General features: G+C 45.6%; 1 protein-coding gene and 1 pseudogene across 4 annotated transcripts in view; one reads left to right on the top strand and one right to left on the bottom strand.

Moving 5' to 3' along the window:
- The first annotated feature begins 2,548 nt into the window (after window positions 1–2,548).
- Window positions 2,549–3,963, top strand: LOC144579375 (keratin, type II cytoskeletal 8 pseudogene; annotated as a pseudogene).
- A 15,279-nt stretch (window positions 3,964–19,242) lies between these two features.
- ANAPC1 (anaphase promoting complex subunit 1) overlaps window positions 19,243–27,556 on the bottom strand; it is a 124,009-nt gene continuing 115,695 nt past the window's right edge. For all 4 annotated transcript variants that reach the window (XM_035271978.3, XM_035271979.3, XM_078348933.1 and 1 more), the window contains 2 exons: window positions 22,318–22,452; window positions 19,243–19,586 (listed from right to left, as the gene is read on the bottom strand). In XM_035271978.3, coding sequence (XP_035127869.3) covers window positions 19,471–19,586; window positions 22,318–22,452 — 251 coding nt within the window. In that variant the 3' untranslated portion in view covers window positions 19,243–19,470. The remainder of the gene's footprint in view (window positions 19,587–22,317; window positions 22,453–27,556) is intronic.

The following is a 27,556-nucleotide window of genomic DNA, read 5'->3' as shown; positions in this document are numbered from 1 at the left end:
TGACTGCCCAGCTGTGACATCTGTTATGGAGTTCCAAGCTAGTAGCAATGCTAAATTTGCCTTTCCTCCCTCTGTCTACCCAGACATTTCAAAGAGTTAAAACTTCAGACTATAAAGACTCTTTATAAAGAATTACTAGGCCAGGTGCAGTGGCTCAGGCCTGCAACCCCAGCACTTTCGGAGGCTGAGGCAGGAGGATCGCTTGACCTGAGGAGTTCAAGGCCACCCTGGGCAATATAGTAAGACCCTATCTCTACAAAAAAATAAAATAAGCCAGGCATAGTGGCATGCGCCTATAGTCCCAGATACTCAGGAGGCTGATGCTGGAGGATCTCTTGAGTCAGGAGTTTAAAGCTACAGTGAATTGTGATCACACCACTGTTCTCCAGCCTGGGCAACAGAGTGATACCCCATGTAAAAAAATATCCCTTCTCCCCTCTTCCCCTACATGCGCTCCATGATTTCTATCTCACTAGAAGAGAGCTCAGCTGGTGTGAAGTCTGAAGACTGTCGAGGCAGGAACCTAGCCATCAAGCTAAAAGGCATCCCTGGCTTCAGTGAAAATCCCTTAGTGAGCTAGAACTGGGGATGGAAAACAGGTGCAGCCAGGGAAGGAACAGTGCCCAGAAGGAGGAAGAGAGGAGGGCTGCCTCCATCTCCCACAGCTCTGGACCCCACAGGGCAGTTCTCACAGGACAAAAACCAGAGGGAACCATGGTGGAGTCTGTGGCTTGGTTCCTGGTCCCCAGCACCCAGGCTCCCAGTGAAAAGAGCATCTGTCAAGGGAGCTGGGCTCTGCCACGTGGGCCCTGTGCGTGGTCATGCACTAGACTCTGATGCCCTAAGGGACACTTTTCTCATTTATCAAAGTACAACTTGAAATGTATGGGTTTCAAATGACTTTTAGTAGTAAAACCTTTTTTCAAACAAATTTCTCCACTGATCTCCAGTAAATACAAACACAAACAAAGCTGGTCTGCCTGAAATGAGAGAGAAAGGCAATCTGACCCCCTTATTCAACTTGACTCACACACAGACATGCATCCCTACCACCATCCCCCAAAAAACAGCATCTCGGAATTAGAAAGCCTTTTTGAGATGAAGTAAAACCTCCGCTCATCTCTCATGATAATAATCGCCTCTCCATGCCCCTGAGTGATGCTGTTTAACCTAACATGCCCCCAGACAGGTCCCTCATACCTCACACAGCAGCCAGTTTCATTTGTTTAAAAACTTTCATACTATTTTCAACAAAGATGCCTAGACCATTTAATGGGAAAAGACAGGCTCTTCAATAAATGGTGTTGGGAAGACTGAATAGTCACCACACAGGAATGAAGTTGGATCCCTACTGTCTTTGTCCATTTTGTGCTGCAGTAACAGAATACTGGAGACTGGGTAATTTATAATGAACAAGAATTTATTTCCTCACAGTTCTGGAGGCCGGGAAGTCCAAGATCAAGGTGCTGACATCTTATGAGCACCTTCTTGCTGCATCTTAACATGGCAGAAAGGCAAGAGAGAGACAAAAGGGGGTTGAGCTAGAAAATCCACTCCTGCGATAAATCTCTTCATAAGGGCAGAGCCCTCATAACCCCAACACCTCCCACTTCCCAGCACTGCTGCACTGGTAATCAAGTTTCCAATGCAAGAACTTTGGGGGGCACGTTCAAGCCATAGCACTTGCTTCACATTATGTGCAAAAATTAACTCAAAATAGATCAAAGACCTAAATATAAAAGCTTAAACTGTTTGTCTCTTAGAAGAAAACATGAGCAAAACTCTTTGCAGCCTTGAATTAGGCAACGGTTTTTTAGATATGAGATCAAAAGCACAACCAACCAAAGGAAACAAAGATAAATTGGGCGTCATCGAAATTAAAAACGTTAGATGTTTCAAAATGACACCATCAGGTGAAAAAGCAGTATACAGGGCAGGGTGCGGTGGCTCATGCCTGTAATCCCAGCATTCTGAGAGAACAAGGTGGGCGGATCACTTGAGGTCAGGAGTTTGAGAACAGTCTGGCCAACATGGTGAAACTCCATCTCTACCAAAAATACAAAAATTAGCTGGATGTGGTGGTGTGTGCCTGTAATCCCAGCTACTCAGAAGGCTGAGGCAGGAGAATTGCTTGAACCTGGGAGGCGGAGGTTGCAGTGAGCTGAGATTGCATCTCTGCACTCCAGCCTGGGCAAAAGAGTGAGACTCCATCTTAAAAAAAGATAAAATAAAACCATACAGAATGGAAGAAAATATTTGCAAGCTGTATATATGATAAGGAAATTATATTTAGAATATACAAAGACAATTAAGACATATATTAGTATGCAAATACATTTACCCAATAAAATATTGTTAACTATAAAAATTATGGTTCAATAATAAGAAGACATAGGCAAAGAATAAACACATTATTTGCCATCTGTGTGATGTTATTAAAAAGATATTTCAATTAAAGTAGAAAATAATGATAACAAGCAGCAGCTTCTCCATTCCTTCTGGAATCTCTGCCTGATTCAGCCCACCTGCCTCCACTCCTGCCTTCCCCATGTCCATCAGGGTGACCCAGAATTCCTACAAGATCTCCACCTCTGGCCCCCAAGCCTTCAGCAGCCACTTCTACATGAGTGGGCCCAGTGCCTGCATCAGCTCCTTAGCTTCTCCTGAGTGCCAGCAGCAGCTTCCAGGATGGCCTGGGCGGAGGCTATGGTGGGGCCAGCCGCATAGGAGGCATCACCACCATAATGGTCAACCAGAGCCTGCTGAGTCCCCTTAAATCTGGAGGTGGACCCCAACATCCAGGCCATGCACACCCAGGAGAAGGAGCATAACAAGACCTTCAACAAGTTTGCCTCCTTCATAGACAATGTAAGGTTTCTGGAGCAGCAGAACAAGATGCTTGAGACCAACTGGAGCCTCCTGAAGCAGCAGAAGACAGCTCAGGGCAACATGGACAACATGATCCAGAGCTAGAGACTCTGGGCCTGGAGAAGCTGAAGTTGGAGGTGGAGCTTGGCAATATGCAAAAGCTGGTAGAGGACTTCAAGAACAAGTATGAGGATGATATCAGTAAGCCTACAGAGATGGAGAATGAATTTGTCCTCATGAAGAAGGATGCAGATGAAGCTTACATGAACAAAGTAGAGCTAGAATCTCACCTGGAAGGGCTGACTGATGAGATCAGCTTCCTCAGCCACTGTGTGAAGAGGAGATCCAGGAGCTGCAGTCCCTGATCTCAGACACATCTGTGGTGCTGTCCACGGACAACAGCTGCTCCCCAGATATGGACAGCATCATCGCTGAGGTCGAGGTGCAGTATGAGGAGCTCACCAACCGCAGCCAGGCTGAGGCTGTGGGCGTGTAGCAGTTCAAGTATGAGGAGCTGCAAACGCGGGCTGGGAAGCAAGGGGATGACCTGTGGCACACAAAGACTGAGATATCCGTGATGAACTGGAACATCAGCCACTCCAGGCTGAGATTGAGGGCCTCAAAGGCCAGAGGGCTTCCCTGGAGGCCGCCAGCACAGGTGCTGAGCAGTGTGGGGAGCTGGCCATTAAAGATGCCAACACCAAGCTGTCCAAGCTGGAGGCTGCGCTGCAGCGGGCCAAGCGGGACACGGTAGCAGCTGCCTGAGTACCCGGAGCTGATGAACGTCAAGCTGGCCCTGGACAAGACTGTCACCTACAGGAAGCTGCTGGAGGACAAGGAGAGACAGCTGGAGTCTGGGGTGCAGAACATGAGTATCCATATGAAGACCACCAGCCCCTATGGAGGTAGTCTGAGCTCAGCCTATGGGGCCTCACAAGCCCTGGCCTCAGCTACTGCCTGGGTTCCAGCTTTGGCTCTGATGTGGGCTCCGTCTCCTTCAGCCAAACCAGCACCATCAGGGCTGCAGTTGTGAAGAAAATGGAGACCCATGATGGGAAGCTGGTGTCCGAGTCCTCTGACATCCTGCCCAAGTGAACACAGCTGCAGCAGCCCCTCCCAGCCTGCCCCTCCTGAGGCTCCCAGAGCCCGAGAGGGAGGCTCCTGTGAAGGATTAGCACAGGGAACAGGAGACCCACTTGAGGCTCAGCCCTAGCCCTCAGCCCACCAGCAGGGAGTTTACTGCCTGAGGACCCCCTTGCCCATGCCTCCAGCTACAAAAGAATGCAATTGCTTTTTTTGTTGTTGATGTCCAAAATAAAACCTCAGCTCTAAAACAAAAAAAAAAGAAGGAAGAAAGAAAGAGAGAGAAAGGAAGGATGGGAGGAAGGAAGGAAGGAAGGAAGGAAGGAAGGAAGGAAGGAAGGGAGGGAGGGAGGGAGGAAGGAAGGAAGGAAGAAGGGAAAGAGAAAGAAGAAAGAAAGAGAAAGAAGAAAGAAAAAGAAAAGAATGATAACATCAAATACTGGATGCAGAGAAAATGGATCACTCAGACACTGCTGGCAGGCATGTACAATGGCAGGACCACTCTAGAACAAAATATAACAAGTTCTTACAAAAGTAAATGTGCACTTATCATATGACTGGGAGCACCCCTAGGCAATAAAAATGAATTAACTATTGATTCGTGCAACAGCTTCACTGGATATTGGGAATTACACTAAGTGAAAACACCAGTCCCCGATTATATACTGGCTGGTTCCATTTAGGTAATACTGGGGGTGTTTGTTTTTTTGAAACGGGATTACTTTGTCACCCAGGGTGGAGTACAGTGGCTGTTATGGTAGGTATGGTCAGGTCCGAGCAGGGCAGGAGAAGGCCCCCTGCAACCCCAAACCAGGAATATCAGACGACCACCAGGTGATGATCAAGCAGTTGTTAACTGTCTCTCTCAAATAATAATTGGTTACAGCCAGCACCAGGGGAAGGCAGTTTCCCGATAAACAGAAAACACCTGAACCTGGTGATCAGCGGCTTCCCAGTAAAATCCCAGGAGCTGAGCAAGTAGGCACATGCGCACTAAGAGGCAAGATGGCAGAGTTTAACTGGTGTAAGACCTCCTAGGGGCATTCGGCTGGTAAGGGAAGAATGACTCAGGTGGCATGCCTCCAACTCCAGTCAGCACACTGCACATGCTCCTCTGGCAAGCACTAGCAGGCCACTGTGCATGCTGACAGCCCACCCCAAGGAAAGAATCAGGGGAGAGGGAACACAAAACCCCAGAAGTATGCCAGCATATAAAACCCCGACTCAAAAGGTCAAACCCTGCACTTTTGTCCTTCAGGTCGCCCACTTGGGCCTCTTCCAAGTATGCTTTCCTTCCTTTTGTTCCTTCTCTGAAGCTTTTTAATAAACTTTCACTCCTGCTCTAAAACTTGCCTGAGTCTCTCCTTCTGCCTTATGCTCCTCAGTCAAATTCTTTCTTCTGAGGAGGCAAGAACTGAGGTTGCCGCAGACCCACGGGGGTTCTGTGTATCAGTACAAACATGGCTCACTGGAGGCTCAAGTGATCCTCCCAGCTCAGCCTCACAAGTAGCTTGCACTACAGGTGCACAACACCATGCCTGGCTCATTTTTTATATTTTTTGTAGAGATGGGGTTCCACCATGTTGCCCAGGCTGGTCTCAAACCCCTGAGTTTAAATGATCCACCCGCTTTGGCCTCCCAAAGTGCTGGGATTAGAGGCGTGAGCCACCTTGCTGGTCAATTATTGTTGAACTAACAAAATTACAAAATTGTAGAGATTAGTGGTTGCCAGGGATTAGGGAAGAGGCAATACTATAAACAGGCAATAGGTTCACCTAAGGTCAGGATTTCAAAACCAGCCTGGCCAACATGGCAAAAACCTGTCTCTACTAAAAATACAAAAATTAGCCAGGCGTGGTGGTGCACATCTGTAATCCAGCTACACCAGAGGCTGAGGCAGGGATAATTGCTTGAACCCAGAAGGCCGAGATCATGCCACTGCACTCCAACCTGGGCAACAGAGCAAGACTCCATCTCAAACAAACAAAAAAAAGGTAGTAAGAAGGATTCTTATAACAAACTCCTCTGTATCTTGATGATGGTCATATAAGTGTGCACGAGATAAAATTGCATAGAACAAAATACACCAACACTAGCAAATGTATCTAAGACTGATAAAATCTGAAAAAGGTCAACGGATTGCACCAAACTCAATTTCCTATTGTGATATTGAACTATAGTTATGCAAGTTGTTACCATTGGAGAAATTTTGATGAAGGGTGTCTAGAGCCTCTCTGTATCACTTCTTACAATAACATGTGAATCTATAATTATCTCAAAATATTAAACCTTAAATTTTTAACTTTTAATATGATGATACTAGACACAGATAAGGCAATAAAATAAACAATATTAATAACTTTTTTTTTTTTTGAGACAGAGTTTCGCTCTTGTTACCCAGGCTGGAGTGCAATGGTGCGATCTCGGCTCACCGCAACCTCCACCTCCTGGGTTCAAGCAATTCTCCTGCCTCAGCCTCCCAAGTAGCTGGGACTACAGGCACACGCCACCAAGCCCAGCTAATTTTTTGTATTTTTAGTAGAGACAGGGTTTCACCATGTTGATCAGGATGGTCTCGATCTCTTGACCTCGTGATCCACCCGCCTCGGCCTCCCAAAGTGCTGGGATTACAGGCGTGAGCCACCATGCCTGGCCCTTACAATTACAATTTTTAATTATTATTATGTTTCATGAGAAGCAGGTTAAGCAGAATGAAATGGCCTGGTTGGAATCATGTCCGGTCCCTTACATTTTTTGGTACCCAGAGAAGACAGGATCTCTGTGAGGTGCACATCAGCTGCTCAGAGACTGCTCCAAGGCCACAAGACCCAGCAAGGAAGGGCTGGAACAAAGCATGGAAAGGAAGACAGGTGTGTGTGCAGTGGTTTACCCTTAGCCTATGGTCCCTAAATGAATGAAGGGTAATGGACCCCCATGGCCCTGGCACCATCTCTCCTTCTTCCTTCAACTCTCCTGAATCAGATTCCATAGGGCGAAGGGTGTCAGGGTGAGCCAGGAGGTCACTTTCCTGCTCACTTTTGTAGCTATGGAAGACAGAAGACCAGAGAATTCCACATTTGTCTCCATAGAGGAATCCTCCAGGCAGAAAGAGCCAGGGAAAGAGGCAGAGGAGAGCAGCTTTTGTCTGGCAGAGAAAGGTAAGTAGGTAACTTGATTCCTATCCTTATTTGTAGATAAATGCAAAGTGGATGATGGTCATTCACCTTATCCCCTCACATATCACTTTCAAAATCCTAAATGAGTGAGAAGGGAGGAGCCCAGCGTTTCCCACTGGGTCCCATCCATGATCACTCAGGGTCCTCTCTCCCTGCAGCTCCTCTGGCTGCCACTTCTGCCTCATCAGTGGCCATCCCTGAGCAGAGCACCCAGGGGAAGAGGAGGTGGAAGACGAGGAATGTGGGGGATGTCAAGGAAGGTGTGTGCCCTTCGTCATCCCTCCACCTCCTTGTCCCTGCACGAGGGGTCAGGTACTGCTACATGAACATTTATCCCCTTGTTCACATGAGGCAGGATCTGGTCTTCAGGGTGAGCTTAAGGGAAGGCCCAGGGGTGCTCAGGTGGGTCACATCTGTGCTCACTGGGGTCTGTCATTCCCACAGTTCCTCATTACGGCAGCCCCCCCGCCTTCAGCTCAGCCTCCTCAGGAGCTGTTGCTGACCTGAAGTCCTGGCAGAGGAGGAACCACAATAGGAACATATGGACTGTCAACTATATTGGGGGAACAAAACTCAGGATGAACAAGAGGGGAAGACCCAGCTACCGCTATGACGACCAAGAAGCCTTCTATCGACTGCTGGGTGTGTTCTCCGAGCCAGCGGCTCCCCGGGCCCTGGGAGCATGTGCAGACCTCCCGGGGGCTCCAAGAAGCCCAGGACGCCTGGACACAGAGCCGCCCCTGTTCCAATGGGGTGTGATGGGTGTTTCCTTCCTTCACGTTCCTGGAGGGAAGGAAAAGAGGCTCATGGCTGAAACACCAAAGGCTGTACCCCTGCCCACAGAGACCCAGTCAGTGATCCCCACCGGTCAAGATTCTAGAAATTAGTAATGAAAGGACAGGAGAGATTGTGCTCTCTTTGTGCTCAAAGCAGGAGGAGACAAAATGCGAACAGCATATACAGAAATCGGCTGATCTCAGCCAGTGATACAGGCAGAGAAGGAAATTTGTTTCAAGGCCATGATGCCTGGAGATGGGGTATGAGGGAGGACAACTAGTTTAATGAAATCAGAAACTCAGAAATGGTCTGTCTGAGAAGGTGGCATCAGGACCAGAGGCGGGATGAGTGTGGCAGGGTGGGGGACAACATGGAGGTCACGCCATTCACTACACCATCACCAGCCTCATGTAGCTATTTATGTTTAATTTTACATGATTTAAACACACTTTCAACATTCAGTTTATCAGTCTTGCTCATCACATTTCAAGGGCTTAACAGCCACGTGGGACTGGCGGCTGCCATAGAGGACAGCCCAGGTAGAGAGCACCTCTGTCATCACAGACAGTGCTGCTGGATACCATGCTGCTGCACAGGGCTCTTCCGAGGGCCAGGCTTACTGGAGAAGAGGCAGGAAAGGGTTGACCGCGAGCTGCCCACTCTCACTGCTATGCCAGGGTCACCATCCTGGGGGAGGGACAGACAGGTCCTGGCATTCTCAGGTCTTCACTAAGAAATGGCCCCTCCAGGGGAGACCTCAAGTCAAAGATGGGCCTCCTGCAGAGGAGCAGAGGTCAGGTCACATCTTCTGGAAGGCAGCAAAGTCCAGTGAGCCCAGGGCCATGAACCTCCCCATCACAGCCCCGGCACTCAGCGGCAGTGGGACAGGGAGCTTGGCACAGCCACAATATAATGCAGTGACAGGTTGAGGGGTCACAGAGACCCAAGGCCACGTCCAAACTTTTAAGTTGAGGCAAATTTGTTACACTTTGAGACCCAAGTCACATCTCTGCAGTGAACGAATCTATCACATCCCATTGTGACCCTGTTGCACAGTAGCAACATTTGCGCAGTTGAAACTGACCCTGTGTCAATGCGGGGAGTAGCAGTTGTTGCTGATGCAAGGCCCAGCACATCCTGGAGGAAAGGCGGCTGGGTCCCCTCCCACGAGAGAGGAGCTCAGGGAAGGTTCAGGTTTTCCTCCTTTCTTCTGAAACATCCCACAGCCGCACACTCGGTCCTCCTTGCCGGGCCTCTCCAAGGCCTCATGGCTTCTTCCTTCCTTTGCAGAGGATCCCATTATCCAGAGCTTCTTGGAAGCTGACATTTTCCTCAAAGTGTCTGACAAGGTACCAACAGCACTGAAGTGATAAGGGACAAGGGGTCTGCAGAGTCACCGCCCCATGGGGGACAGGCAAAGAGAGTAGGATTTCCATCTGGGAAGAAGACCCAGAGGGATGCACCCTCAATGACAGAAGGAAGGGCACACTGCCTGTCCCTGCCCTGCCTGGAGTTACTGAGAACTCTTCCCCACCTTCCCATTGCTTGCCTCAATGTAGCACAGGGATGTGAGACCCACAGCAAGTCCAGCCTGAGCCGTTCTGCACCCTGTCCTTTGGGTGGGGAAGGTCCCGGGGCCCATGCAGTGCCCTCTCCCGCTGCTCCTCCCTGGCCTCCACACTTGCCTCTGTGTCCGGCAGTACCTGCTGTCCATGGTGGTGGAGTACTTCGGCCGCGTCAGGCTGCCTGGGCATCTCTACAACTGGATCCACTTCTTCCTGGCCCTGTGAGCACCTCCTCAGGGACTCGCTCTAAAACCTGCCCAGGTCCCCGAATCCCATGTTTCCCTCACCCTATCAGGGCAGCTCTGCTGTGCCCATGTACTCAGGTTGTTCTTCTTGGTCATAGAGCAGACAAGACCTTCAGGAGCCACTGAAGGTGGTGGGGAAGGAAAGGCAATGAGTAAGGTCCTGAGATACTGAGAGCAGAGGGGAAAACACCACTTGCTGCCTGGAGACTGAGTTACCTGAAGACAGAAGCCCCTAGGAGATGACTTTGTCAAGCCCAGAACCTTGTCTCTGGCTGGGCACAGCATGGGCCCCACAGGCTAGGACTTGAGGATACCCTGGGGCCCCTGTAGATCGGGTCAGCTGCAGAGAAGGCTCCCCCAGACCCTCTCTCCTGGACACACTCTGCCTGGGCTCATGGTTCTTCCAATGTGACCTCTCCCTCCTGTCCCATCTGAGCTGGCAGCCATGACTCGAGGGACAGGCGAGCTTCCTGTCTTTTCCTGTGACAGCTACATTGCCTCCAACATGGAGGAGGACAACCCCACGTCCAAGCGGAGCATCTTCCAGTTCCTGCTGGGCAAGGAGCACTGGCCAGACCTCTACAAGGAGTTCCTGCAGCTGAAGATGGGAGTTCTTCCATGTAATGGGGTACCAAGCCTGGGTCACCCCAGAGCTGTGTGAGGAGGTGTGTGGGGGATGCCAGTCAGTCGGCTGGAGAGGCGGCGGGGGATGAGAGCAGGTCCGGCCCCCCATCCAGCACTCACTCCCCTGCATTTCCCTTTCGGATCCAGGCCCAGAATCCACATCACTGGGTCTGGAGTCGGGGCGCGCCAGTGCATCCCATAGGTTCCCAGGACAAGGGAATGACCGGGGGGACCTGGATGGGTCTGCAGATGATCCAGGTGCTTGTGAGCCCTGCTAGGGCTGTGCAGAGTTGAGCCAGCCCCATCCTCTGCACCCCTGAAGGCCCCTCCTGGGCTGGGGGGGCATGTGGAGGCCCTCCTGCATCCTATTTTAGACTTTCTTCACGCATATTACCACAGAGAGGGCTTTGAGAACTCCAGTGGTAAGAAAGCGTTATATTCTCCAAATGAACTTGATTATAGAGTTACATGCTGTGCAATACCAGATCTCAACCTGCATGTCAATTTTTTAGGGAAAACTCTCGCAAATGCTGTTCTTGGTAATAATCTCTGCAGGGTTTTGATCTGAGGTTAAAATTTTAAACATAAATATATGAAACACCCTGAGGTTCATCCGTTGTGGGAAAGGGACTGTCACCACAGTGGTTCTCGAAGGAAAGAAAGATGAATGCTCGCACCTCCTGCTCTGTTGTGTGTGTGTTCTGCTCCCCGGGAAGCCAGCTACACTGAGCCAGGCCCTCAACGGATCTCACTTCTCACAGGCAGGAGGAGCTCTCAGGGCTCTCTGGTCTCTGAAAAAATTGGATCACTAGAAGCAAAATGGAAAAACACACATACCGAACTGTGAGGATGGACATAATAGATGAGGCATTTATAGAAACCAGTCCCCTGTCTAGCATTACACCCTTTCAAAGTGATTTCTTTTTGGAGAGAGAGAGTCTAACCCTATCACCCAGGCTGGAGTGCAGTGTTGCCATCTCAGCTCACTGGAACCTCTACCTCCCAGGGTTCAAGTGATTCTCCTGCCTCAGTCTCCTGAGTAGCTGGGATTACAGGCGCACATCACTACATCCAGCTAATTTTTGTATTTTTAGTAGAGATGAGGTTTCGCCATGTTGGCCAGGCTACTTTTAAACTCCTTACCTCAAGTGATCCACCAGCCTTGGCTTCCCAAAGTGCTAGGATTATAGGTGTGAGCCACCATGCCCACCCAATTTCTTTGGTTTAAATTTAGTTTTTATCTTTGGATTTACTTGAAGTGGAGGGGAGACCTCTAGTGAAATGCATAAGAAACACTTTGCCTGGGCACAAGGTTGTATCAGAATAATCCTGTGAACAGCCTGCCACACTGCAGGCTGTGATGGAGCCTATTCTGACCCCAGGAAAAAGACAGCAGGAGAGAAGAAGGCAGAAAAAGAGTGCTCTGAGATAAGCCAAGTTGGGTATAACCTTCAATTCACCTATGTGGTGGTTGGTTTTTATCTGAGATCTCAATCCAAAGAAAAATAGCAGTTGTTGGCCCCTCATGGGTCACATCGCTTATAAGAGAAGTGGGGAGAGACAGTTGACCTAAGCTCCGCTCTGATGGGCACTGGGGGGTGCAACGCTCAGGAGTCTGCCTTATTGTGCTCTGATCTCCCTCTCTTTTCTTATGGCTCCTGCCATGCCTGCCTTCCCCTTCCCCCAAAAAAGAAGCGGCCCCTTTTCCCAGGCTCCAGGCAGCCACAGAGGGGCAGCACAGGCTCCAGCTTCCCTCAATCGCACAAGACACAGGGTCCAGGGAGAGCCTGGGCCACAGCAGCCTGCAGCTAGATGCCAAACCACTCACAGGAACACTGGCCCCCAGTCTTCAAGTGGGTATTGGCCAACAAAGGTCTCGCCCCCTGGATGTCCTGGGGAAGGGAGGGTCTAGCAGTAACTCAGAGGCACCAAGGGAACCAAAAGACCTCCAGAGCAGGAGTCACAACAGAGGCTGAGGACGGGAAGAGGGAGAAGGGATGGAAAGCCTAGGATGAGTCCTGGACCTTCGAGGAGGAGGACCTTGAAGGAAGAGGCCAAAGACAACTGGAAGAGGCAAGGAAGGGAGGAGGAGATGGGAATGGGAGAAACAAACGAGGCGAGAGGAGAAGTGCCCACCATAGACACGTGGTATCTTGGGGCAGTTGTACACAGAGCCCTTCCTGAGAAACCCGCTGATTATCCAATGAAGCCTTATTCAAAGAAGAGACGACTGGAGAATTTCAGCCAAAGGATGATGGAAGGCATTGAGCCTCCGGGGGGGCAGATATGAGATTGAAACAAATGGGAAATAAGAGGGAGGAAATGATGGCTAATCATATGCTCTGATATTATAGAAATAACTTTTTAAATGAGAGAAGGAGAGAAAAAGGGGACTGATGAGGGGAGATCAGGGATGGCAGTACAGGGTCCTAGAGCATCATCAAAGCTGGGAACAAAGCAGTGGCAGCTAAGGTAAGGAAAAGGGGGACTCAAGGAGTCCCACAAAGATTCCCTAAATAAAAAATACACTATAAGTGTCAAAAGTAATGAATACAACACATTTTTAAAAGCAAAGAAAACAGACCAAATAAAGACACACAGCAAATATAAGATATACGGCAACTATAATATACAAAATAAAACACAGCTGAGATTGGTCATATTATTTCTATTAATAAATCTGAACTTGCCACTAAAAAAGCTCTCCAGACTAATTTATTAGGCAAACCCCAGCTCCGTACTGTTTGTGGGAGATTAGACTTCCGTGAATCAGAGACAAAAACAGGGGGAGGGAGGGAAGGGACACAAGCACACACCCTCAGTGAGAGAGGGAACCACTGTCTTGTGATCTAGATGCCAAGGAAGAAGAACTCAGGCTCGAAACCTTCCAAGAGACTAGGAAGGACACTTGGGTGGGGCCTGGGGGGTGGAGGTTCTGAGCATTAAAGCCCATGGAGCCAGGATGGGTGGCCAGGCATTAAAAGTGATCCAAGAGATACAGGCTGGTCTCCTGCAGCTTGATTTGCTCACTGATGTTTCAGTTTTGCAGCTATACATGCATAGCTATTTTGGACAGGAAATTTTACTATGGAGCCTCTTACAGAAAAAAATAACTGCAGTGGCCAGATACTGTGTCTCTTTACCTCCTTATTTCCATGGGGATAACTGATTTTACCACAAAATTTCTGATACCTGCAAGGTTCCCGGGGATCTCATAATCAAGAATTAAAGAGATCAGCCAGTCCCATAAAAAAGACTCCTGGCTGGAAGCAATACTGTATTAGTCTTTTCTTACACTACTATAAAGACATACCTGAGACTGGGTAATTTATAAAGAAAAGAGGTTTAATTGGCTCATAGTTCTGCAGGCTGTACAGGCTTCTGCTTCTGGGGAGGCCCCAGGAAACTTAAAATCACAGCGAAAGGCAAAGGGGGAGCAGGCACATTTTTCACATGGCTGGCAGGAGAGGAGTGGGGGGAAGTGCTACACACTTTCAACCAGATCTCATGAAAATTCAGTATCACGAGAATAACAAGGGGGAAGTCCAACCCCAAGATTCACCTCCCACCAGGCCCCTCCTCCAACACTGGGGATACAATTCAACATGAGATTTGGGTGGGGACACAGAGCCACACTGTATCAAACAGAGTTACTGTTCAGCCCTCTTTAGCCCACAAGAATTGAACATTTTCTTCTTGAGTCCTCTGGAAACCGCCAGCTGCAGATGATCACAGTGCTATGACCTGGGAGACCCAGTCCATGCTGTCCTGTAAGTCTAGGGTGGAAACAGTGGGCTAAGGGGTTGAGTCCCTCTCCTCAGAGTGGCCACTGAATGGCAAACCAGCAAGCCTGGACACACGATGTTCCCCATTCATGCATCAGCAATTCCATCCCCAGGAAGTTTGACACCCTGGGTTTGTACCAGAGGAAATACATGCATCCTTTAGTCAGTGATTCCTCTTGGCATATGTCAGGGAGAGACCTGGGTGGCTGGGGTTAGGGCAAGGCTGAGTCACCACTTCTCTAGTCCGCAGTTTGCTATGATCCACAATGCCAAGACTAACTGTTCCCATTTGCTCTTGCTGACAAGGGCTGCTCAGCAGACAGTTCTGGCTTGCCTCTCCTTTTTAGTTAATAATCAGTGCACTGAAAGCCACCAAATGAAATTGCTGCATTCACTCCTGGGGCCAAAAATTATTTTAAGCCAAGGAAATGAAGATTCAAGTGTCATTTTAGAGTGAATTAGAGAACTCAGTATGTTATCAACAATACAAGCATTAGGATAATTTCTTACAAAGTGAAGTGAGGCTCTAAGGTGCCTCTCTGGTTTGGAACCAGGTCTCAGGACCCCACAGAATCTTGCCCGAAGGCATGGAAGACAGTCCTGCTGGCTGCTGTGTCCCCCTCAGTGCTCTCCCTCCTCCCTCCCTCCTTCCCTCATCTCTCCTCCCTATCAGTCTCCTTCCTCCCCTGTGGCCCCTTCCTCCTTGCTTCAGTCATTTGCAGACCACAGCCCTGCGCTGAGGAGTGTTTTACATACATTTTTCTGATCTGTACTTCTTCTCGTCTCAGTACCTACTGTGTTAGAAAAGTGGCCTTGCTTTACAGAATGGTTTGTGTTTGGTTTTCAAAATGCATCTTGCAAACTTATACAAATCAACAAGCAAAAAACAACCCCATTAAAAAGTGGGCAAATGACATGAACACACTTCTCAAAGGAAGACATACAAGCAGCCAATAAACATGAAAATATGCTCAATATCACTAGTTGTCAGAGAAATGCAAACCAAAACTACAATGAGAGACCATCTCACAGTAGATAGAATGGCTATTATTAAAAAGAATTTCAAACAAGGACACATGCTGGGGAGGCTGCAGAGAAAAGGGATCACTTACTAACACACTGCTGATGGGAGTGTCAATTAGTTCAGCCACTGTGGAAGGCAGTGTGGAGAATTCTCAGAGAACGTAAAAGAGAACTGCCATTTGACCCAGCAATCCCATTACTGAGTCTATCTATCTAACAGAAAATAAATTGTTCTATCCAAAAGACACATGCACTCACATGTTCATCACAGCACTATTCACAATAGCAAAGACGTGGAATCAACCCAGGTGCCTGCCACCAGTGGATTGGATAGAATCACCAGCCTGATGAGTGGCAGGGTAGGTTTTCATTTCCACAGTCCAAGCTTCCTCTGAACACTTATTTAAGGCTGTACTGAAAGCATAGTGAGACCCACTGCTGCAGCTGTGAGATTGGTGCCACTCAGGTGACTTTCTGCAGGGGTTAGGAAATTGAAAAGAAATCTTGGCATTTTAGAGAGCAACTGAGGATTTGAGGATGGAAAAGAAAAGTGAATAGCTCTGGGAGCTCAGGGGAGGTAACCAAGTGGCTAGAAATTCTAGAAGCAAAGCCTAGTCCCTGAGTGGCAGTGGGTGGTTTGGGTGAGACTCAGGGATGAGGCCAAGTTTATGTCTGAGTCATTGCATCCCTCAAGGGATCATGGGATTTGCTCAGGGATTCAGACAGGAAAGTGAAGGAGGAAGAGGACGAAGAAGCTCCTGTAAAATAAACTTCCAGAATCTCAGGAGTGGTGACACCTGCTGCGGCTGGTGTTAGATTCCTGCAGCCAGGAGTGTGCCCTCTGCCCTGTGTCTGCTGTAGCCAGTGCAGGAGAGTAAAGACTTCACCTCCTCCTCTATCCTCCTCATCCCTCCCTGCATAGGCATCTCCCACTGGAGGACTCTCATCTGGCACTACATGGGAAAAACAACTGGAAGCTGAGGAGACAAGGAAGACGCCAAGCTGACTGACATCCAGCCCACACATGGGCCGCAGTGAGATGACCCAAAAACGAATTAGTGCAACACAGGGAGGAGTTTGGAGGGAAGTGACACTGGACACAGCAGCTATGCCCTGCTCTGAGGATTTGCAGACATTTGCACAGAACATGGAGTGAAAAAAGTTTGACTTCATCTGCCCTAGATCCAACGGGGCAGGGAGATGGCAGCTAGGAATGCTGACCATGATGGAGTTGCTAATGCATCTTCCTTCAACTTCAGAGTTGCATACATTTACCCACATTTGCAGCTGAGGAAACTCTTAATTTCCAAATTGGTTCAATAAGTAGCACTTAAAATACTCTTATTTTTATTTTTCGAGACAGAGTCTTGCTCTGTCGCCCAGGCTGGAGTGCAATGACATGATGATCTTGTCTCACTGCAACCTCTGCCTCCCTGGTTCAAGCAATACTCCTGCCTCAGCCTCCCGAGTAGCTGGAATTATAGGCACACACCACCATGCCTGGCTAATTTTTTAAAGCAGAGATGGGGTTTCACCATGCTGGCCAGGCTGGTCTCCAACTCCTGATCTCAGGTAATCCGCCCGCCTTGGCATTCCAAAGTGCTTGGATTACAGGCATGAGCCACTGTGCTGTGCCTGGCCTAAAATATTCTTGATATGCACAAAAATGAACATAAGACAAATGAAAGAAATTCGAGGGGCACCAAGTAGCTTCCAAGCTCTGTCCTTACGTGAAGTTCCCCTAATAATGTAACTGTGTGGATCACGAGCTAGCGCACGTGAGTTCTTAAAGCACATGGCCTATAGCTTCACAAGGAAGAGTGCCTGAGCGTGACAGATCCCTTAACTACAGAGACAAGGCAAGCACTGAGAATTAAGACTTTTCAGTTATTTATAAATTTTACTGAATTTAGTATAAATCTTTATTTTATACTAAAAATAACTGTAATCATACCTGTAATCCTAGCACTTTGGGAGGCCGAGGCAGGAGAATCACTTGAGGCCAGGAGTCTGAGACCAGATGGCACCATAGCAAGACTTCATCTCTACAAAAATTTTAAAAATTTTAGCTGGGTGTGGTGGTATATGCCTATAGTCCCATTTATTCAGGAGGCTGAGGCAGGAGGATTGCTTGAACCCAGAAAGTTAAGCCTGCAGTGAGCTGGAGTGAGCTATGGTCTTGCCACTGACTCCAGCCTGGGTAAAAGAGGGAGACTCTGTCTTAATCAATCGATAACTTATTTTAAGATTTCATATAATAATGTATCACACAAAATAGAAATAAATCTTTTTAGCTATGAGAAAAAAAAATTAAACTAAGGTGATTGTTATAATATGACCAAGAAAGCAACACACAGATTATAATATTCAGTTAATCAAATTCCAAGAAATTACACAAAGCCTTTGTTTTTCCAAAGATGTAAAGGATAGTATGTCTGTTTTTCAAATGTTCATAAACTCTTCCTTGTGCCAAGTCCTTTTAACTTACATTTAATCATTGTCTCCTTCTGAGAGTCTGCTGGACTCGGAATGCAGGCACTGATGGACCAGTTTCAGGGCTGGGTATAGGAAGTGTGGTTGAAAGCCAGCTTCATTAAGGTTGTGATGGGTGCTTTGAGGCAGCCAACCTCCCTCCCTGAGCCACAGGGATCTCACTCTAAAAGGGGCAGAATCGGGTGCCATCTAAGGGATCTTCTAGCACTGACACTTGATGCAGATGTCTGATCAGTGGGTCTCCTTGCCTGAAGTCTGAAGGTCCTTTGACTGCCCAGAGCAGCCTCTACTGCCTATTCCAGCTTCCCTTTCACCCAAGGACATAAGATATAGGATCTTGGGCAGGCACGTCCATCCTTATCAATAGGTTAAGAGTTAAGGATACAGCTATAGAGCTTTTAAATTTTTTCTGCAGCTTGTGATGTAATGAGAAGCAACCAGTGTATTTCAGAGTGCAGGGAAACCCGGGCAGCCCCTGGAAGCGAGAAAAGGCCACCACTTGGGAACCTTTGTATACTAGCGTGGATATCTGTGGGCAGCCAGCCCAGGTGACCATCCAGAGTGGCCACCTCTCCCACCTCACCTCTGCCTCCTTCCCCTGCTGGCTGGAGGTAGTATGCCCTAGCGATACAGAGGGGATCAGATCCTGTGTCCTCCCCCACAGCTTAATTGGGCTGATCCTCACACAGTGAGACATTTACCCCCATATTTGGTCAGCATGAGGACGAGGGACCACAGAAGAGAGGCCTTCAACCCTTCAAGAGGGAGGCAGCAAAGTCTTCTTGGTTTAGACTTTCACATGCACTGGCTTGTATTCCAAAAATGAATTCTCTAAATCTTTTGTAAATAGGGACTGTCTTGTTTTGTTTTTAAATACAATTTCTAAAGGCCCCTCTGTAGTAATTTCTTATTTTATCTATTTAGAGCAGGCTTCATGTATTAGTCTGCCTGGCTGCAATAACAAAATACCACAGACTGGGTGATTTCAACAACAGAAATTTACTTCTTGCAATTCTGGAAGCTAGAGGTCCACGATAAAGTGCTGGCCAACTCTTCCTGGTAAGGGCTCTTCTCGGCTTGCAGATGGCCAACATCTCACGTATCTTCACATGGCACAGAGGGAAAGAAAAATCTCTCTTCTCTGCTTAGGAGGCCACGAATTCTATTGAATTAAGGCCCCACCCTTATGATGACCTCACTTAACCTTAGGAATCTTCTAAATGCCCTGGGGCCAAATCCAGTCACATGGGATTAGGGCCTCAATATAAAATTCTAAGAGGACAAAATTCAGTCCACAGCACTTCATGTTGAGCAACTGAGGGTAAAAATCTCCTTCCCTGTTTAAGGTAATCACATCATGAGAATGTCTGGCATTGTCACCAGAAATACAAACTTATTTCAGACAGGATGACGGTGACATCTGAGGAAATGTGAAAACGCCCTTTTACCACAGAAAGTAAAACTTCATGACATAGATTTTTTTTAAAACTTCGCATTTTTGAGCATAGTCACTTCACCTGCACCACCACAGTTTAAGACTAAAAATATTCACTCCAGCAACTCCTGCTCTCTTCTCTCAGTCCAAACCTAAAGCAACCAAGAGTTTTGAAAACAAACCAAAAACTTTATTTACAAAAGTAAAATTTAACTTGCTTTTATATATCATATAATGTTAATGACAGCAACAGATTTAAACTACACTGAGGTTTGTGCAGTTCATTTCCCCCTAGTTATACCATGAAACTTTATAAATATTGCTTTAGCTTTGATGTTTGGTCACGTTTTCTGTTCAGAAGTCATGTTTCAGGGTACGTTCACCACCAGAACACTGTCACATCACCATTGGCTGTGGATTTCCAAGAAGCAAAGGAGCCAATCTCAGCAAAGCTCGCACTGGCATTTTTAGCTGCTTAAATTTGAAGAGCAGTTCAGCAAAGCTTGTGCTCCCTAAAACAGAAATGGGGGGGAAGGTCACATCTCTAAATAAATTCAGCCATACCTCTCCTTTCAAGGAAGCTTCAGAAACACAATCATGTTTAAAACAGGCATTCTTCCCTTCTAAAATGATTATCCAAAGATAATATTTAACATTATGAAATTCCGTAATACACTGTAATGTAAGTTGTGTATCCCTTTTCCACAATGCTTGGGAAAAGAGGTGTTTTGGACTCTGGATTTTTTTTGGATTTTGGGATATCTGCATTACACCTACTGGTTAAACATTCTTAATCCGAAAATCCCAAATCCAAAATGCTGTAATGAGCATTTTCTCTGATCATCATGCTGGCACTCAAAATGTTTTCAATTTTGAAACACTTCAGATTTCAGATTAAGGATACTCAACCTGTATATGATTTGATAGAATTTACCCATTCTAGACTTCAGAAAGTCTGAAGTCTAGAATGGGTAACTATATGTGAAACTACTAATGGCCTGTAACTATATGTGAAACTACTAATATTGTTTAATTTTATATATATATGTTTGTGTGTGTATGTGTATATATGTAATTCTTTATACACATACACACGCGCACACATGTGTGCGCACACACACACACACGCGCAATTCTTTCAATATAATGAGCACAAGTGCCTCTCTACCTTCAATTACTAAGTGATATTTTACTGGTTCTAATACGGTTGACCATTGAACAACTCTGTTAGTCCACCCTGGCCTAAAAAGAAAGTCTATGCTTTAAAACGTCTTCCTTTATTTTTAGTAGTTTGACTATTAATGTGACTAGGTGTGGTTTTCTTTGTATTTATCCTGCTTAGGGTTCACTGTGGGTTAATAGTTAACATCATTTTTCAAAATTCTTAGCTTCTGTCTCTTCAAATATTGCTTCTAACTCATCTTCTCTCTCCTCTTATTCTCTTATTCCACTTCATGCATGTTTGATTTTTTTCAGTTGCCACGTCTCTCACGCTCTTCTCTGTATTTCCTTCCCATTCTTCCCTCTGTGCTTCAGTCTATTTACTTTCTGCTTGTCTTCCAGCAGGTGTCTTCCAGCTCACTTCAAATAATCCAAACTGAAATCTTCGTTTCAGTTATGACATTTTTCAGTTCTAGAATTTCCATTTAATACTTTTTTATTGTTCCAGGTTTCTGTTGAAATTCCTTATCCTTCCCTCTATTTTCCTGGAAATGTTAGTCATAGTTATTTTAAGTCCCAGTCTGACAACTCCAATATCTGAATCACAGATAGGTCTGTTTCTATCATTATCCGTTTCTTTTCTTATGTCTCATAATTTTTGATTCAACACTGAATCCTGTAGACTAAAAACCTCCTATGAAGGTTATGTTTTCTTCTGTTAGGTGGGTAGGAAGCACAGCAGTCACCTCAGTTCTGCTCCAGGCTAACTGTAGGTCTGACCTGCTTGAAGTGAAGGTAAAACTGAAGCAGACCAGACCTAAAATTAGGCTAAGGCAATCTTAAGGGTTGGCCATGCTATTAATTCACCTAAGAAGCTTGGATGCTGATCAGAGCCACTTTACTTCAACCAGCCTTGAACTCCACCCTTTGCCTCCTCAGTCCTATGCTGCTGTTGACATTTTTGCTTAAATTTTTGGCCTTGTGGCTTCTGCTAGATATCTTGAAGTCTTATCCCATGTATATGCAGGCTAAAATTTCATTAAGTAACAAGAAAAAAGTACATCCAGACTTCGAGTTATGATTCCTATTGGTCTCTCCTGCCTGAGATTTTGTTCCTCAAGTTCTAGGCTCTTGAGCAATCACAAACCCAACCTCTGGCCCCTCAGCCCAGCAGCACTGCTGCATTTTTGCTGGGACTCTACTTCTTGTGCTATAAACTGGCAAATGCCTTTCGGGGAGAAGCTAGGGCGAATATAAAGCTCTCCCTGTTGTAATTCCCTCTTCTTATGTATTTTGTTCAGCTTTTATATTTGTTTTTGAGGACAAGTGAGTCCATTACAAGCAATTCCATCATGGCCATAACTAGAAGTCTCTAGATAGTAAACTTGTATCGGAGGCTTGCAAAACAGCAAAAAAACAGTAATGTAATTAAACATCAAGTTTAAATGATTAAATGGAACAATCTTTGCTCTTCTGAAAAAAAAATCATTTCAGCCTCAATTAAAGGGCAACAATTTAAAAGTCATATAAATAAATAAGGGTGCTTTGAATTCATTACATCTTAGTATTCAGCTTAATGGATACATCTTTTATCTGTTTCTATATCCTAAAAAATGCAATCAGTGCTAACGCTATTAATTTTTTAAACTATTACGAACAAATTCAAACACAAAATTAGGTACTTGTTAGTTGTAAAGCTTTATATTATTAGAAATTACGATTATGTGTGATTTTTAAAAACCCAACTGAAATCCCAGAAAATAAAGAGAAGTAACTTTAATAAAAAATCAATGAAGAGAGAATAATACTATGGAATATTTCATTTATTAGTATAGACCAGTGTTTGGGGTTCTGTAAAGAAGAATCCATCCTTTTCTGAATAAAAATGAGTTATTCACATATAAAATTGATAATTTTTTCTTTTCTCTTCCAAGACAGTTCCTAACAATGACACTGAAATATCAATGAAGAGAAAAGTCAAAGTAGGGACAGTAACTCACTAGAAACTCTTCCCACCAAGAAACTAAAACATAAAGGGGTGGGTAATAGAGGTACTAAGAGAGGACTTAGATATGTGATTACCTTCTAGTCCTAAAGGCGGCAGGTGCCGTGGAGCTGGCACAGAGTGGTAGACGAGGAAGCAGGCCAGCATGCTCAGCTGCGATTCCTCCAAGGGCTGCCCACTGAGGTAGGCATGCACACACATATCACCCCCAGCTGTGAGAGAAACACAAATGGAATCGAACCAACAGATGACAGAACTGAGAGAAACAAGAAATACCTTATTTCTATTACTTTTTCTTCAAGAACTTATTGAACACATAGCATATTTAAAGCAGGTTCTATGGTCAGTATTGAGGCCACTGTGACAAGCTAGATTGAGTCCCTGTCATTGAAGAATTTAGAGTGTTGTTGGGGAAGACAGATATTATACAAATAATGACACAAACTTGGGGCCTATTGGGGGGAATAGGGGAGGGACAGCGGGGGGCGGGGGGGGAGCTGGGGAGGGATAACCTGGGGAGAAATGCCAAATGTGGGTGAAGGGGAGGAAGGCAGCAAAACACACTGCCATGTGTGTACCTATGCAACTGTCTTGCATGTCCTGCACATGTACCCCAAAACCTAAAATGCAATTAAAAAAAATAATAATAATGACACAAACTGATGCATAATTATGAATTGAGTGCTACAAAGGTACAGCGGTCATGTGGTTGTCTCCCTGAAATACCCCTTGTCACACCCTTCCCTCCACTATGTATTATAATATTTGATGGGGCTGATTCAGCTCCAGAACTGTATCCATATTAGTCTTGGCCAGAAGTTCTCAAACTTCAACATATATCAGAATCACCTGGAGGGCTTGTTAAACCACAGATGAGTGGGCCCCACTCCCCCAACAGAGCAAAGTTTCTGATTCAGCAGGTCTTGGGTAGGGCCAGAAAAACTCCATTTCTAATAACTTCCCAGGTCATGCTGCTCCATGAACCACACTTTGAGAATCACTGGTCTTGGGTGATCAAGGCAATCCCATTCCCCTGATTCAGTATTACTTCAGAGACAGGCAAACCTAGGCTATTTTTTCAATAAGAGACATTCTCTGCCACAGGGATAGATTGAGGAGTGTGCATCAGATGCAACTCGAGCTAGAAACATGAGGAGGTGCTTATTTTAATGACATGCTTGCTGGAGGCTCCAAGGAAAGCAATTCCCCCATTCTTATCACAAAGCTCCTAGAAGCAACTCTGTTCTTCCTCTGGGCATCATGCTGAGCTAAAGGGGAACATGTTACAGCCATTTGATTACCATCCAAAAAAAAGCACTGAGGATAAAGTCATGGCACAGAATATAGTTGATGGAACCTCAGAGAAATGGAGTTGAAGACACTGGAACAAGGTGACCCTTTATGTATCCTACCGGGCTTGTAATAACATAACATAATTTGTGTCCTTATTGTTTAAGGACAGGTTAAGTCAGGCCTTCTGTTACTTGCAGACAACGGCATATTGATACAAAAAAATGGTGAGAGCATGAGCAAGCAGGCTAAAGGATGGCAGGAAAGCTGCCTATGGTAGAGTGGTCCTGGAGGAGAGGTCATTAAATCTGAGGCAGCAAGGATGAATATGAATTGGGCAGATGAAGAATGAGAGGACAAGGTTCTAGGGAGGGAAAACAGCATATTCAGTGGCCCCACAATGAAAAGGAGCTCAGTGCTTTTGAGGAAGTGGAAGGGGCCGGGGTGGTGTGAGGAGCAACTGGTGTAAAAGAGGCTTTGTTGAGGAAAACAGGCACCTTACTGGTGCCACACAGTAAGGATTTCTTTCACAACTGAATCAGGAGCCTTTGAAAAATCTTTAAGCAGGAGTATTAGATCATTTTATTCTTTAAAAGACTTCTCTGTCAGTTAACTTGAGATGATTAGAACAGAGATGACAAAAAACAAGGAGGCTATTTAAAAGGCTGTAACGGGCCAGGTGCAGTGGCTCATGCCTGTAATCCTAGCACTTTGGAAGGCTGAGGCAGGTGGATCGCAAGGTCAGGAGTTTGAGACCCAGCCTGGCTAAGATGGTGAAACCCTGTCTCTACTAAAAATACAAAAATTAGCCAGGCACTTTGGTGGGTACCTGTAATCCCAGCTACTCAGGAGGCTGAGGTAGGAGAATCACTTGAACCCGAGAGGTGAAGGGTGCAGTGAGCCGAGATCATGCCATTGCACTCTAGCCTGGGCAACAGAGCAAAACTCTATCTCAAAAACAAAACAAAACAAAAAAGACTATAACAGTGGTCCAGGCACAAAATAATCATTCTGTTGTAGGCAGAAGTAGTAAAATGTGGACAAATTCAAGAAATATCAATGATGAGGATTCAAAGACTTCAGCAATGGGTCAGCTATTGCAGAGGAGGGGAGAAGGGAAGGAGGGAAAGGAGCAATGATGATTTCCAAAGGGTCAGCAAAGGAATGACAGTGAAATGTGATAAATACACTGAGAAAGAATGGTAAAAGAGGATTTTTTAAAAATGGGGCAAAAGGCCGGGCACGGTGGCTCAAGCCTGTAATCCCAGCACTTTGGGAGGCCGAGGCGGGTAGATTACGAGGTCAAGAGATCGAGACCATCCTGGTAGACATGGTGAAACCCCGTCTCTACTAAAAATACAAAAAATTAGCTGGGCATGGTGGCGCGTGCCTGTAATCCCAGCTACTCAGGAGGCTGAGGCAGGAGAATTGCCTGAACCCAGGAGGCGGAGGTTGCAGTGAGCTGAGATCGCGCCATTGCACTCCAGCCTGGGTAACAAGAGGGAAACTCCATCTCAAAAAAAAAAAAAAAAAAAAAATGGGGAAAATGTGCTGTCACAAAGTCAAGGGAGGTCCACTTCAAGAAGCAAAATGTAGCTAGAAGCCTCACCATTGTAGAGATGGAGCAACATGAAAACTAGACTCCACTGAACAGTTATGAGGATGTCAGTCTACCGGGAGGCAGAAACATTCAGGTTTGGGGGAGGCAGCAGAGAAAGAAGGACTAAAGGAGAACAGACGAGATTCTTCTTTGAATAGCTCATCATGAAGGAGAGCATCGTGGTTCAGCCTCTCTACAATGACTTTCTCATGTCTACTAGCATTTTGTTTCACTGATTTTCTCTATTGTTTTTCTGTTTGGGGTTTCATTGGTTTCTGCTTTTATTTGCTTGCTTTGGATTCACTTTGCTTTCCTACTATACTTGACAAGTTTTAGAAGAAAATAAAAAAGGACAATGCCAAAAATTGCATTGTACCCTACTGCTGGTGGGAAAGTAAAACAGCACAGTTCAGAAAATTGAGTGTGGCAATGGGTGAGGGTAAGGATGATGCAAAAATAGTAGAATGTTGGTAACTACTGAAATTGGTGATGGGATTTGTTATATTAGTCTACTTACTCTGTATATTCTTTAAATTTCCATAACAAAATATGAAAAAGTTAAAAAAACTTTTTAAAGTTCTTAAACTTGAAACCTACTTTCTCTGCCCAAAATTATAATCTGAGGAGATAAATACTGTCTAAAACATTTATAAAATACGATTAACTGGCTTCATTTTCAGATTAGTGTAGTGATTCAATGGGCTATCTCAGCTAGTGAGTGACCCTGAAAGTCCACATATGCATCCGTGATTTTTACTCACACACAAACATGAATGCGATTTCTAATTTTCACTTAATATACTGTTCTCTACCCCAAAGCCAACTGCTAGTGCTTATAAGAGAGGAGACCATATATTTCAGAAGTTTTTTTATAAAAAATCTCTAGTTTTTCACTAGAAAATAAACACATTTTTGATAAATCTGAGTGGGAAATCAAATCCAGTGGAGGCTCAGAGCAATGCTGGAAACCACCAAATGCACTTAAGAGCAACAAGACAATCAGGGCCCTGTTTTGCAGACTGTTCTAGTCACTGCCAGTTTCATACATTATGTGAAATGTGCAAACAGAGAATCTGCAAAGATTTAAGGATGTGTTTCTTCTCTTTTTCTTTTTTTTTGAGACAGAGTCTTGCTCTGTTGCCTAGGCTGGAATGCAGTGACACGATCATGGCTCAGGGCAACCTCCATCTCCCAGGTTTTCAAGCAATTCTCCTGCCTCAGCCTCCTGAATAGCTGGGATTACAGGTGCCCACCACCATGGCCAGGCTGGTCTTGAACCCCTGACTTTGTGATCCACCCACCTTGGCCTCCCAAAGTGCTGGGATTACAGTCATGAGCCACTGCGCCCAGCAAGGACATATTTCTTATCAATAGCAAAGGTCTGCTATAGGTGATAAAATGAATAAAAATGAAACACCGAAATCTATGAAATAACTTACTTTGATTTCCCAAAAATGAGAATAAAAATGACTACCAAAAAAATTTTTAAGCTACATGATCTTTGAATCTGAACAGGAAATGACAAATCAAATGCAGCTGTTAAATTAAGAAAACAAAGTCTGAAATCAGGCTTTCCAAGTATATACCTCACAAGCTAGTTTACAATTTGATTTTTTTTCAGAGATTTTCTTCCTAGTATTACAGGTAGATAGTTTTAAACTGAATTATATTCGAATGTTTAGGTTCTATTGATTATCAATAGCTTTCACTAATCAAAGCAAGAATTGTTTCTATTGCTATTACTAAGGTTAGTATTTACCCAAGGCAAGCAACTGTCAGATATTTATTGGAGGCATTTAAATGAACTAAAAAGAATGGAAAGATCAAGGAGTGTACTCCTGAAAATTAGCTCCAAGATACATAAGATAAATTTCTGTAAATCTAAAGTGTTCACCACTTGCCTTGTATAGGTCAGAATCATTTCTACACCATTAATGAGTAAACAATTTCCTCGCAATCACAAATCCTGCTGATAGAAAGCCACCACTGTGACATCGCATAGTTGAGGTGTCCCAGTTTTTCAAAACTTAGTTGGTACAACAAGCTCAGTCAGCAAGCACACATCTAGCTCTATGTGTAGAGGGGGTACCAGTACAAAAATGGGATGGCTGCTGTACTCAGGTAGGTGATAGGCCACACCCCTAGGAAACAGGAGACAGAGGCACTGGAAAGAAACGTGATCTGATGCTAGGAAAGAAAGAATGAGGTCCTGAGCACCGAGTGGTATTTAAAATGCTATTATTGGGCCAGGCGCAGCGGCTCAAGCCTGTAATCCCAGCACTTTGGGAGGCCAAGGCGGGTGGATCACGAGGTCAAGAGATCGAGACCATCCTGGTCAACATGGTGAAACCGCATTTCTACTAAAAATACAAAAAATTAGCTGGGCATGGTGGCACGTGCCTGTAATCCCAGTTACTCAGGAGGCT

This window comes from Callithrix jacchus, chromosome 14 (genome assembly GCF_049354715.1).
Source record: "Callithrix jacchus isolate 240 chromosome 14, calJac240_pri, whole genome shotgun sequence".
Classification (NCBI taxonomy): Eukaryota; Metazoa; Chordata; class Mammalia; order Primates; family Cebidae; genus Callithrix; species Callithrix jacchus.
Note: the sequence above shows the minus strand (reverse complement) of the source record. Positions and strands in the feature narration are given on the sequence as shown.